Genomic DNA, 14,393 nt, shown 5'->3' on the forward strand with positions numbered 1-14,393 from the left:
ACATAATACTATACATACAGAATCCATTGGTATCAGAATCTCAAACTACCGGAAGTGGGCTTTGACTGTTTTTCCCTGTATGCTTTAAACAATATGGGCATCCATTTTGAAAGTCACTGCAAAAACATGACATTAAATCATTTGACATGGACAAGCACAAAATATAATTTTCTTTATTGTCAAATACTATATTTTTGGGTATCATACAGCTGTCGAGTCATCTGTTTGCCAAAGTCAAGTAGTGTCTTTGCAGACATTCTTTGTGCAGTCTTGAGGGCAGGAGCTGCATGAAACCTGTACAGATAGATCAAAAGTGTTTCAGCCTCTTTAGTTTTTTAATCTAACTGTACAAAATTATTAATGTAAATAGACTTACGTAAATTATGCTCAATCAGCGTAGAACAGAAATAATGGCAACATGTTCACCCTTCAAGAGCAACTGCGGAAGATGTCGCTCAAGGAGTTCCTCTTTTTTGCCAGATTTCAGAACCAGTACAGTCCGACCCGTTGCAGGTGTGCTTTCTACCAGTGTACCACAAGAACCTTACAAAGAGTGCAATTGAAAGATGTAATACCACTTTAGAAATGTTTAGTTTACTTAATATTCATGATTGTTTCCTTGATATTACACTGGAGCACCACAGAAACTGGAACAGGCATGCGTATTCAAATGCAGATTTATGTAAGCAGGCAGAATATGGCGCTGCTGTTTGCAACAGCTATATAAGACAACAAGTGTCTGGCGCAGTTGTTATATTGGTTACTGCTGCTACAATGGCAGGTTATCAAGAATTGAGTGAGTTTGAACATGGTGTTATAATCAGCGCACGAGCGATGGGACACAGCCCCGCTGAGGTAGTGATGAAGTGGGGATTTTCCCGTATGACCATTTCACGAGTGTACTGTGAATATCAAGAATCCGGTAAAACATCAAATCTCTGACATCGCTGCACCTGGAAAAAGAGCTTGCAAGAATGGAACCAACGATGACAGAAGACAATCAGTCAACATGACAGAAGTGCAACCCTTCTGCAATTTGCTGCAGGTTTCAGTGCTGAGCCATCAACAAGTGTCAGCATGCAAACCGTTCAATGAAACATCATCGATAAGAGCTTTTGGAGCTGAAGGTCCACTTGTGTACCCTTGATGGCTGCATGACACAAAGATTCACGCATCGCCTGGGTCTGTCAATACCAACATTGGGCTGTTGATGACTGGAAACATGTTGCCTGGTTGGATGAGACTCATTTCGAATTTTATTGAGTGGATGGATGTGTATGCGTGTGGAGACAATCTCATGAATCCATGGACTCTGCTAGTCAACAGGGGACTGTTCAAGCTGGTGGAGGCTCTCTAATGGTGTGCAGTGTGTGCAGTTGGAGTGATACGGGACGCCTGATAAGTCTAGATACAATTCTGACAGGTGACGTCAACATAAGCATCCTGTCTGGTCCTGTCGCATTCATGCCCATTGTGCATTCCGACAGAGTTGGGGAATTCCAGCAGGACACTGCAACACCTCACACATCCAGAATTGCCAGGGTGGCTCCAAGAACACACTTCTGAGTTTAAACACTGCCACTGGCCACCAAACTCCCCAGACATGAACATTATTGAGCATATCTGGGAAGCCTAGCAACATGCTGTTCAGAAGAGATCTCCACCCCTCGTACTCTTACGGATTTATGGACAGCCCTATGGGGTTCATAGTGTCAATTCCCTCCAGCACTACTTCAGGCATTAGTCGAGTCCATTACACGTCATGTTGCAGCACTTCTGCGTGCTCATGGGGGCCCTACATGATACTAGGCAGGTGTACCAGTTGCTTTGGCTTTTCGGTGTATATGCGCTGCATTTTCTGTTCATTTACTTACTGTCACTATTGGCTGGAAGGAAGAGAATAAGAGGGAAACAAAATTTAAACAGATTAATAGTGTGAGGTATATTTTTGTTACAATATTTATGACAATTTGATGAATAATTAAAGTTTCGCCGGACTTTGGTTAAACTGTGCAGTATCTGTGCTCTGCTCCACTCAAATTATTTTTGTTTTACGGTATTAAACATTTTAATTATTGGATCCTAATTACTTTTTGGAGCCACACTCAATTTATTAATTCAAGTTTCCTTAAATTTATAAGCTTTAGGAATTCTGATTATAAAACATGAAATAACTGCATTGACTGTTCCCACAGATACACTTGGAAAACCCAGCTCCACTTTCAGAGTTCATAGTATACTGGAAAAATGATGAAAAGTGTCACACACTTCAGAGGAGCCACCTTAATATATGATACAAAATTTAATATTTATATGCATCAATTTCATTGTTATTGTTCTTAAGATGTTGATATAAATGCATCACTATAATATTGCCTTAGTGAGAGAGAGACTGCTAACAAAGTATTTTAATTTATGGTGTGCTTCCAAGTGTTTTGCTGAGTAGTTGTTTCCATTTTATGCACACTATTTCTATGACCAACCCAGTCATTTTCTTCAGGTGTTGTGATTTTGCTGTTATGTGTACTCCCTGCTTGGTCTCCAACCAGACTGTGAACTATCTACATTTACATCTACACAAATACTCCACAAGCCACCATACGGTGCGCACTGAAGGCTACCCCATATCATTATTAGTCATTTTCTATCCTGTTCTACTCACAAATGGAACAAGGGAAAAACGACTATCTACATGCCTCACTACTTCTCGTATCTTATCTTCGTGGTCCTTGCGAGCAATATATGTTGGTGGTAGTAGAATCGTTCTGCTATTGTTGGCCTTGCACCACTATTTATAGCAGAGTTCGATTCCCGATGCTTCCTACACTCTTTGATGTTGTTCTGTTTTTCGGAGCTCACACTGATATTCTGTGAAATGCGAATTCTCTCAGCATTTCCCTGTCCTGGTCAATATGATGAAAGACAACATTTAAGTAAAATTAGTGCCGATCAACAAGTGTTGTTTAAATTGCAACTGCCATCCCTGCTATTAGGTTTTGTGATGACTTTATTTTGGTAGACTCCTTAATTATACTGTTTCAGGAACCTGTCATTTGCACCCAGGAGCAGATATAAACTCAGTACACAATTTATTAATTATGAAGGGTACGCTGAAGTTTAAGAGACTAGTCAGGAAGATTCACTGTACAAGGAAGTGAGATTTGGAAGAGCTAGCGAATGAAGAGACACACTAGAAATTTTCTGAGGTTAGAGATACTGTGATAAGAAATAGCTCAGTAGGCAGTTCAGTTCAAGAGAAATGGACATATTTAAAAAGGACAGTCACAGAAGCTGGAACAAAAACAGTAGGTACAAGGAATATAACCACAAAGAAACAGTGGATAACAGAAGAAATACTTCAGTTGAGCGACAAAAGAAGAATATACAAAACGTTTTCGGGAAATAATGAAGGCCTCTATGAGGAGGAAGACTTACCTGATGACGTGATAGAAGAAGAAATAGGAGTTGACAGGGCAAAGATGGGGCATTCAGTATTAGAATCAGAATTTAAAATAGGTTTGGGTGACTTAAGATCAAATAAGGCAGAAGTGATAGATACCATTCCATCGGAATTTCTAAAATCATTGGTGGAAGCAGTAATAAAATGACAATTCACACTGGTGTGTAGAACGTATGAGTCTGGCAATATACCACCTGACTTCTGGAAAAATATAAGCCACTGACAAGCATTCACTTGTGATCGCTGAAATCTCCTAGTGTGACGAATTCTTGGTTGCCTCAGTTACAGAGATGAGTCAAAGTGTTGCATACAAGTGGCTCATTTGGTGGCAGATAGATATGCAGAGCAGAGGTTGTAGAGAGCTTCAGGGAGAGCATTAGGGAATGACTAACAAGAATGGGGGAAAGAAATACAGTAGAAGGAGAATGGGTATCTTTGAGAGACAAAATAGTGAAGGTAGCAGAGGATCAAGTAGATAAACAGACGAGGGCTAATAGAAATCCTTGGGTAACAGAAGAGATAAAAAATTTAATTGATGAAAGGAGAACATATAAAAATGCAGTAAATGAAGCAGGCAAAAAGGAATACAAACGTCTAAAAAATGATATCGACAGGAAGTGCAAAATGACTAAGCAGGGATGGCTAGAGGACAATTGTATGGATATAGAGGCGCATATCACTAGGGATAAGATAGATACTGCCTACAGGAAAATTAAAGAGATCAATGGAGAAAAGAGAAGCACTTGTATGAATAAAAGAGCTCAGATGCAAAACCAGTTCTAATCAAAGAAGGGAATGCAGAAAGGTGGTCTATACAAGGGTGATGTTCTTGAGGACAATATTATATAAATGGAAGAATGTAGATCAAGATGAAATAGGAGATATGATACTGCGTGAAGAGTTTGACAGAGCACTGAAAGACCTAAGTCGAAACAAGGCCCCGAGAGTAGACAACATTGCATTACAACTACTGACAGCCTTGGGAGAGCCAGTCCTAACAAAACTCTACCATCTGGTGAGCAAGACAGGCAAAATACCCTCAGACTTCAAGAAGAATATAATAATTCCAATCCCAATGAAAGCAGGTGTTGACAGATGTGAAAATTACCGAACTATCAGTTTAATAAGCCATGGCTGCAAAATACTAAAACAGATGAATGGAAAAACTGCTAGAAGCCGACCTCGGGGAAGATCAGTTTGGATTCCGTAAAAATGTTGGAACACGGGAGGCAATACTGACCCTACGACTTATCTTCGAAAATAGACTAAGGAAAAACAAACCTATGTTTCTAGCATTTGTAGACTTAGAGAAAGCTTTTGACAATGTTGATTGGAATACTCTCTTTCAAATTCTGAAGGTGGCAGGGGTAGAATACAGGGAGCGAAAGGCTATTTACAATTTTTACAGAAACCAGATGGCAGTTGTAAAGAGTCGAGGGGCATGAAAGGGAAGCAGTGGTTGGGAAGGGAGTGAGACAGGGTTGTAGCCTCTCCGTGATGTTATTCAATTTGTATATCGAGCAAGCAGTAAAGGAAACAAAAGAAAAAGTCTGAGTTGGAATTAAAATCCATGGAGAAGAAATAAAAACTTTGAGGTTTGCCGATGACATTGTAATTCTGTCAGAGACAGCAAAGGACCGGGAAGAGCAGTTGAACGGAATGGACCGTGACTTGAAAGGAGGATATAAGATGAACTTCAACAAAAGCAAAATGAGAATAATGGAATGTAGTCGAATTAAATCGGGTGGTGCTGCGGGAATTAGATTAGGAAATGAGATGCTTAAAGTAGTAAATGAGTTTTGCTATTTGGGGAGCAAAATAACTGATGATGGTCAAAGTAGAGAGGATATAAAATGCAGACTGGCAATGGCAAGGAAAGCGTTTCTGAAGACGAGAAATTTATTAACATCAATTATAAATTTAAGTGTTAGGAAGTTGTTTCTGAAAGTATTTGTATGGAGTGTAGCCACGTATGGAAGTGAAACATGGACGATAAATAATTTAGACAAGAAGAGAATAGAAGCTTTCGAAATGTGGTGCTACAGAAAAATGCTGAAGATTAGATGGGTAGATCACATAACTAATGAGGAGGTATTGAATAGAACTGGAGGGGAGAAAAACTTGTGGCACAACTTGACTAGAAGAAGGGATCGGTTGGTGGGGCATATTCTGAGGCATCAAGGGATCACCAATTTAGTATTGGAGGGCAGCGTGGAGGGTAGAAATCGTAGAGGGAGACCAAGAGATGAATACACTAAACAGATTCAGAAGGATATAGGTTGCAGTAGGCACTGAGAGATGAAGAATATTGCACAGGATAGAGTAGCATGGAGAGCTGCATCAAACCAGTCTCTGGACTGAAGACCACAACAACAACAACAGAGCAGACTGACTTTGCAATTCATTTTATCGTTACAATTGAGTGGTTAGAGCCACAAGACAAGGAGTGTTATCTCTCATAAATAAAGAACATAACTTTTCCCTTCATCTTTCTCCACTATGATTGCCACCACCACCACGATTTTTATTTTACAACACTCAATACTGAAGTCATTAATGCCTCTGCTGAACATGATTGGATACATTTAGTGAAATAAATGAAGTCATTTTTCACCAGTCTCAATGTGACAATGATCCATGGATTTGTATTAACAGTTTTTTTATCTTGTTTTCTAACAGTCATATTGCAGTGCCAACATTTGGGAGGAAGAGCACTGAAATAACTGCCAACACCAATGTCTAATGCTGTTACAAGTTGCCACTGCCTCACAGCACTTCCTTTCATCACTGGAGGAAAGACTGATATGAATAACAAAGAGCAAATAAACAGTATGTTACTATGAGGATAATTATGTATTACCCTTTTTAAGAAGAAAGCCTACTACTAATAGTTAAAATTATAACAAGTATATGTAGACTGTTGCTCCTAAAGTCAGATTAATAACTATTACTTTAAACGTTACATACAGAGTCAGCCAAAAGAATGTATACACTCTTTGTCTTAATGTATCACGATATCAATATTATCAACTGATCTGAATTATGAGTATGTTGTAGTAAGGCCTTTGGCTCAACAGATGTCAGTACTTTCATCACAATAGTGAGAAAATAAAATGGCTGAAAACAGGCTTGATGGGTGAGCAGTATATAAACACATTACTGATATAACTGAGGCAAATGGAGTGTTTTGTGATATTCACAAAAGGAAGATCTGTAAGACTGTGTACAGTTACAAGTCCTGCTTCGTTGGCTCTCGTATTGAAAAACTTTGTTGCTTATGCCCATAATTCTGCTATGTAATGTGCATATGAAGTGAGGATTAGTAGTAGAAGTGTATGGCAAATTCTAAAAGCTGCTAAGTGGAAAGTTTCCACCCCACAATTAAGGCATGCAATTAATGACGACAACTGTGACAAATCAACTGTGACTGTTGAAGACAGTTTTCAAATAGTATCAATTAATGCTAATTGTAAATGAACAATTTGGAGGAGGCATAGTTTAAACTTAATGCAACATTGAATTGGCATAACTGTACTACTGGGCACTGAAAAATCTGCATGTTAATGTAGATAAGGCAGGCAGTCTACCAGGAGCTCATGTGTGGTTTGGAGTATCATCTAGGAGGCTAGTAGGGCCATTTTTCTTTTGTGATACTGACACCAGAGAATTGTAACTGGCAATTTTATGTGAATTAATTTTACCAGGTGTAAGTGTACTTTCTGGAGCTGACGATGAGGTCTTCTACCAGCAGGATAGGGCATCACCACACTACCATCCAGCCATATGAGCTTTCCTGAATGACAATCTACAGGGACATTAGATTTGATGAAGATGGCCCAATGAGTCCCCCCCTCCCCCTCCCCCCAGTCTCCAGCTCAAACCTCTATGGAGTTTTTATTTGTGGGGAACTGTGAAAGTTCAAATCTATCGATTTAAGCAACAAATGTTGGAGGACTTTTGCCAAGAGGTTACAGCAGCATGTTCAGAAATTTCCATTAAAATATTGACCACTGTAGGTGCAGCGACTGCTTGTCATTCCAATACTTGTCTGGCTGCCAATGGCAGACATTGTGAACATCTAACCTAACCTTTTCCTTCACTGAAGATAGTATTACATGTGTGATCAGTATCTAAATGTAAATCAGACACACAGCAAACTGTTTTCACTCCTTACAGTATGAACACATTTTTTGACGGACTCTGTACATTTGACAGAATTTTAAAATAGATGCTAATAAATAAAATTTGTAGTGAAAAACAGGTAAAGCTAAAAAGGGATGAAAGATAAAATGACACTGTAGATGAAAACAACTGACTGATAAAAAATGAATGAGGTAGACCGTTACACATTGCCCGACAGCAGTTTAAGGAGGAGACCCACCTTGATGTAGAATTTTAAATTTTAGCAACACTGGTGTTATCACACAATAAACTTGATGGCAATTTCTTGGGAAATACAAAGGCTGCCCTCTTGTTAACTAGTAAAACATAACAGTTTGAAATATGGTGAGCAGAGAGTATCAGATTGCAAGCTTACTTAATGGCGAGTCCTCTTCCCTAAAAAAGTAGCTGTGGCTCATGGAGCAGTGCCTTGTTTTAAGTCTGCTGAACACAGCTTCCTGCCATCTCTGTGGTTGAGAGGACAAGTACTTTGGTCGAATGTTAGCTTTGTTGGTTGTAGCTTCTTCTTTGTAACATCAAAGCAACTCTTATTTCCACTGTCTCATAATTTTTCTTCCTATCATCAATTAAAGAGCATGTACTCTGCTGTCCCTAAATGAGTATTTGGCTGCCTCGTGTACAATGCTGTTGCTCTTAATTCCCACATGCCCTGACATCCAACAGAAAGATACTGCCTTCCTTCACTTTTAAATGTTCAGGCAGTGTCTTTAATGCTCTGGATCATTTTCTTTATTGGATACATTTCCACTATAGATTGGAGGACACACAGAGTCTGAGCACATGACAAATTTCTTGCTAGGATGACCTCAGCCTCTCAAGGGTCTTCTGTGCAGGATGAAGTCTGGCATCATACCTGGTACGCACATCAAGATCAAGGAACTGTTAAGTTGTGTACGGAAGAATAACAAAGCAACCAAGAGAAAAATAACAATGTTTACTTAAAATAAAGATCAAAAGATTGTTGAAAATGTTATGAGAACCAGTCTTAGTGCAACCATGTTCAGGATGGGACTGGACAAATGCCCCTTAAGCCTACAGTAGTCCATACCTGTCAGATCCCTATGTTTAGTGGCCATGATACTTCAGGGTGATAACTGTATTTTGACATCTGACTCAGCCAAGGCAATTTACTACCAAAAAATAGAGCCAAACATCTAACTGAATTTCCATAATTTGCAATGAAGTGTGTTTCAGAGCTTCCCATTTAGCTGATGGGATCTCAAACTGTAACCGGGTCATTTGTGGGTGCTGCTCTTACTGAATTAGCTATCTGGCATGACTCATGACTCATCCCTGAAAAGCAGTATTCCAAGTATGAGTCATAGTTCAGCAGATATATTTCTTTATATTCTGGAAACAATCCCCAAGGCCATGGGTAAGCCATTTCTCTTTCATTTTTTTTCTTCTAATCCTTCCTTCTATCCAGCAAGGTACATAGAAGAACTTCTGTGAAGTCTGGAAAATAGGAGCATGGTACTGATAGAACTATAAGGACAAGTCGAGAGTCATTTCTGCATAGCTCATTTGGTATGAGCACAGTCCACAAAAAGGCAAGATTCTGGGCTCGAGTGCACAGGACAGAGTTTTAAATTATACCATTCATGTGGAACTCAGTAAGTTAAAAAGAATGATTAAAATCCATACAAATGGTTTATTTCTGATGAAAGTTTAAAATTTATTTTTTCTTCAACTCATTGTTCCAACCTTTTACTCATCAACTAAGTTATTATGGTATCAGGATGAGATTATATGAAGAAAAGAATTGAAAGCAACAATGGAGATACTTTATATTGAGGTAAGGAAAATATAGGAACAAAAACGGCCCACATTGTACACACAAACTTCAAAGTCCATACAGAATTTAAGAATACAAAAGCAACAGTAAATTCTTGGAAGCCAACAAGAAATAATTACCACATTTGCATATATACCAAGCACTTCAACAGGAAAGGAATGTCTAAATAAAATTAAAACCCTGTGTAAAAGGGAAAAGTTCAAACAACCGTCGCCGGCCGCGGTGGTCTCGCGGTTAAGGCGCTCAGTCCGGACCCGCGCGACTGCTACGGTCGCAGGTTCGAATCCTGCCTCGGGCATGGATATGTGTGATGTCCTTAGGTTAGTTAGGTTTAATTAGTTCTAAGTTCTAGGGGACTGATGACCACAGAAGTTAAGTCCCATAGTGCTCAGAGCCATTTGAACCATTCAAACAACCGTCAGGCAACAGAACACTAGTTCTATCCAATGGAGGCTGTTCCTTCACATGACATTAACTACTTGCAAGTAATGAATGAAAGCACAGAACACAGTGAATGAATTTGTATGTGATATGTATGCTTTTGCTATAGTTAAATACAATACAACCCTACAAAGAATTTATATAATTCACTGCTAAATGCAGGCCTGCCTATCGATAGGGGCTACTCTGAACTACAAGTAGCCATTTCGAGAAGCACATTGTGTTTTACTTTACTTTGATTCGAAAAACAGATTTATATTTGAATATGGTTTCATGATAAAAATTGATGCATCTTGAATGGTGATAATAACCAAATTCTCATATTGGTCTACATTGTTGACACAAACAACAGTTTTTACAGTAAGCCAGATAGAAGAAATAAAGAATACCACAACCAAATACACACACACACACACACACACACACACACACACACACACACACACACACAAAAATCAATGTTTCTGGCTACCGAGAGCCTTTTATGGGCAAGTGCTCTACCAACTGAACTACTCAAGCATGACTCATGACCCAGCCACACAGCTTTACTGCTGCCAATACCTCATCTCCTACCTTCCAAACTTCATATGCGTAACTTGCAGAACTACTGGTTCAAATGGTTCAAATGGCTCTGAGCACTATGGGACTTAACTGCTGTGGTCATCAGTCCCCTAGAACTTAGAACTACTTAAACCTAACTAACCTAAGGACATCACACACACCCATGCCCGATGCAGGATTCGAACCTGCGACCGTAGCAGTCGTGCAGAGAACTACTGGTGGTGGAGATGGTGATAAGGGCGCCTGACGGCAAGGTCTTTAGCGCCCACACAAAAACAGATTGAGATGAGTGTCAGTAAAATACTCAGTACAGAAAGATAAAACAGCAAGTAAAACACATGTAACAAAGGGTGGAAAACCATACGGACCCACACTGAAGCATGGGACGAAGCATGGCGTCAGCAGTAAAACGTGAACGACACAGGAAGAAAGTGGTAGAAGGTCCTAAAACAATATGGCAGATGGATGTGGCTGGGGGACGGCATGGAAAAAAAAGGAGGTGGCAGCCACTCCGCAACACCCTAAAACCTCCAGCCTAAAAGTTTAGGCCAGAAACCGGACACATTACAAAACTTTAAAACCCTAACTACACTCGTCTCACCTGTTAAAATGTGGCAGATAGAGATGTGCTCACCACAGGCATCACAAAACTGGGGATCCTCTCGCCATAATAAAAAGCCATGTGTGAGAAGACAGTCCAAATCCTAAGATGAGTGAGTGTGACTTCATCCCACCTGGGCAACTGGCAGCAGGAATGCCATGGCAGGGTTGTGGACTTCACCAATCACAGCTTATTGATGGCACTGCCAGCCATTCCTCTTCCCACAACTGCATGCACTTCCTATGTAGGACAGGAATGACATACTGCAAGGGAATAGAACACTGTGTCACGTCCTGTCCTATTCAGGCCTCCTTGGCAGCCTGAGCGGCCTGTTCATTGCCCCATATCCTGACATGACCGGGCACCTAGCAGAATGACACCTGCTTACCCCGCTGGTGGAGCAAGTACAGTTGGTCAATTATGAGCCAGACCAACTCCTCAGCTGGGTACAGGCTCTGCAATGATTGTAGGGCACTAAGGGAATCGGAGCCGATGAGAAAACGTCTGCCCGGAAGACGATGCACCTGCTGCAGTGCCTTCAGGATTGCGTGGAGCTCTGCTGAAAAAACAGTATACTCGGCAGGAAGGCAAATCCTGGTGACACGGTCTGGGAACACTACAGAGCAGCCAAGGGAATTTCCGTATTTGGAGCCGTCAGTGTAAACGATCATGAAACCGTGATGCATATCTAAAATGTTTGCAGAACTAGTACTCCTGGAATAAAGGGTATTGCGAGACACCAGAGACATGGCTTAGTCACAGCCTGGAGGCATCTTCCAGGATGAATTTTCACATTGTGTCAGAGTGTATGCTGATATGAAACTTCCTGACAGATTACAACCATGTGTCGGACCAGGTCTCAAATGTCGAACCTTCACCTTTCGAGGGCAAGTGGTCTATCAACTGAGCTACCCAGTAGTCATGCAAGAGTGACTTGTGTTTGTGTGAATGCGTGTGTTTGCTACTTTAGAAGAAGGCCTTTTGGCCAAAAGCTCAAATGTACAACAGTCTTTTTGTTGTGCCTGTCTGTGAGTCAGTGCCTCCTCTATATGGTGAGGCACAACCTATCCTTTTCATAATATTGTTATTCCATCCTTGATTTTCCATGGTTTTCTTTTGTAATAAACGTTTGTTTTAAGCAAAACAAGATGAAATATTAAGAAGGTTGAGACTTCCTGCAGTGAAAGCACTCAGATATTAATTTGTAAAACATTACAGATCATTTGCCATTCTTGAGCCACCACATTAAATTTGTACTGTATGGGAGTATAATACTGACTGTTGACAATTTCATAGAAGCATACAGAGTTCCAGCTGAATCCAGTAATGAGAAGTAATATAAACACTGATCATAAATTTGCAAATACATGAAATTGGTGACTTTTTTTAGGTAAAAAGTGGTAGAGGGAGAACACTGATGATGCCTGATGCAATCAGTTGTAACTACTGTTACACTACCTTGGAGAAGAATCAATATAAAATGATATCATTATTTATAACTGTCTCATAGCATCCCAAATTTGATAACATTGGAAGTAAATTACATACAAAGTATAAATCATCATAACTTGTACTCGTATATATTTACCAATAGAAGGTACTTTAGCCTTCTTCTTTCTTGTCCAAACTTCACGTATATCCTTCAGTGCCAGATTCCAGTGCCTGTCGAAGGCAACAACAAAGGCCTCACAGTAACCCCTGATACCATTCATACTTCTCGTAACTACCTGGAAAAAAAGGGAAAAAAAATTAGAAAAATGGTTTTAAAAATGGGACTATACAACCTGATTAGCAGCAGAATTTATGGAACCTGTCTGAACTTGTATCAAAATTGAATGATCATAGTAATCATTCTGAAATTATTAACTATTAAACAGTGTGCACAACTCAATGTTCCTTCATTTCAAAGCTTTTGCCTTCCAATTCAGCAATTTTCATACTTCTGGCAATTCTTCAACAATGTGTTAGAGAATTTAATGTTACAATAATGATAGTTACATGGCATTTCTGCATGAAGAAGGAAGAATTTATCACAGAGGCCACATATAAGGGCACCTGGCTATGAATTGTTGCTGCAATTCATTATTTGCTGCATTACCAAAGCAAGGTATTAATGGTCTTCCATGGCTGTTGTTGGTACAACACTGGAAAGTATGTTTTGGTACACTCTTTTCTGGTGTATTGACTCAATGTTTGGCACCAGCTGATTATGATCTATGTGTAGTGCCACCCTTAAAAAAAAAAGAGGTGCTTGATGGATGTTCTCTACCAGGCACTTCATTACCACGTAACATAGCCCCAAAAGAGCCTGTATATATGATTGTGTTGTCTGGCATTGATGCTGGCTTCTGTTATTCAATTATTCTTTGGCTATACTGACCTGCTGCTCATTGGCCAATGTCTTTGGGTCATTCCATATCAAGTCATCCAGGCTATGATATCCTCTATCTACCAGAGAAATGAGATTTTGTATAGAGCTTTTGTAATTAATTTCATGAACTGTTACCAGTTTTTATCACTTTATATGCATTCTGTTGGTAGTGATTGCCAAAGTTTGATGCAATGTGTTACTTCAAACCAAACTGCGAAAATTTAAAAATTGGCAGCAGTTTTTAAATGGAAAAAAGTAGGCTGCCAATTTTTTCCTTAATATTCTTTCTGAAATCTAGTTTATGAAAATATGAAAGAACTGGTCATACAAACTTCTGTAGATTTATTTTATTTTATTTTGTGTTAAATTAGAAAAAAATGGCCACTTCCCTCACCCCACCCCACCCCACCCTCCCACCTCAGAAAATCATAGGAAATATTAGGCAATGATCTACAAATAGTACAGTTTCATCACAAAAATCTTTTTTTATGTGGATTTTGAAAACATTTCCACTCAGCCATTAGCATTCCCACAGTATCCTCGAGAGAAATACTGTTAGCTATCAAAGGAGCATAACAACATAAGTGAGCCTAAAATATACAAGTATAACAAAAACTGCAGTATAAAACAGAAGTACAAAGTATAAAATGTTCATATACATTGCACAATATATGAACATTATAATGGTAATTTCTGTGTCATAAATGGATTAATTCAATGCAGTGACACCTAGGGTTTTGTTTACAGTACTTGAGCACTTTCTCAAAAGTCACTATCATGTCAACACAAAATGCTGATGCCGCAATCTGCATTCAAGTTCATTTAGAAGTATACATGTGACAAGTCACTCTAATATTTCACATTTAATAGTTCTTTGTATAAGGACCACTTTTCTCCTGCCAACCTTGAAGAGTTTTTGCTTAGAGAATGAGTATGGCCTTTTGCTTTGGTGATATCAACTTCACACACAATATGAGAGAAT

The 14,393-nt window shown here is 39.4% G+C and overlaps 1 protein-coding gene across 1 annotated transcript in view; it reads right to left on the reverse strand.

Annotated features, from left to right (window-relative positions):
- Positions 1 to 207: 207 nt before the first annotated feature.
- Positions 208 to 14,393, reverse strand: part of LOC124595342 (U7 snRNA-associated Sm-like protein LSm11) — a 131,034-nt gene continuing 116,848 nt past the window's right edge. Inside the window, exons 4-6 of the mRNA XM_047134055.1 lie at positions 12,629 to 12,767; positions 377 to 543; positions 208 to 294 (exon numbers count right to left, since the gene is read on the reverse strand). Of these exons, the coding sequence (XP_046990011.1) occupies positions 392 to 543; positions 12,629 to 12,767 (291 nt within the window). The 3' untranslated portion in view covers positions 208 to 294; positions 377 to 391. The remainder of the gene's footprint in view (positions 295 to 376; positions 544 to 12,628; positions 12,768 to 14,393) is intronic.

Source organism: Schistocerca americana, chromosome 2 (genome assembly GCF_021461395.2).
Source record: "Schistocerca americana isolate TAMUIC-IGC-003095 chromosome 2, iqSchAmer2.1, whole genome shotgun sequence".
NCBI classification, from domain to species: Eukaryota; Metazoa; Arthropoda; class Insecta; order Orthoptera; family Acrididae; genus Schistocerca; species Schistocerca americana.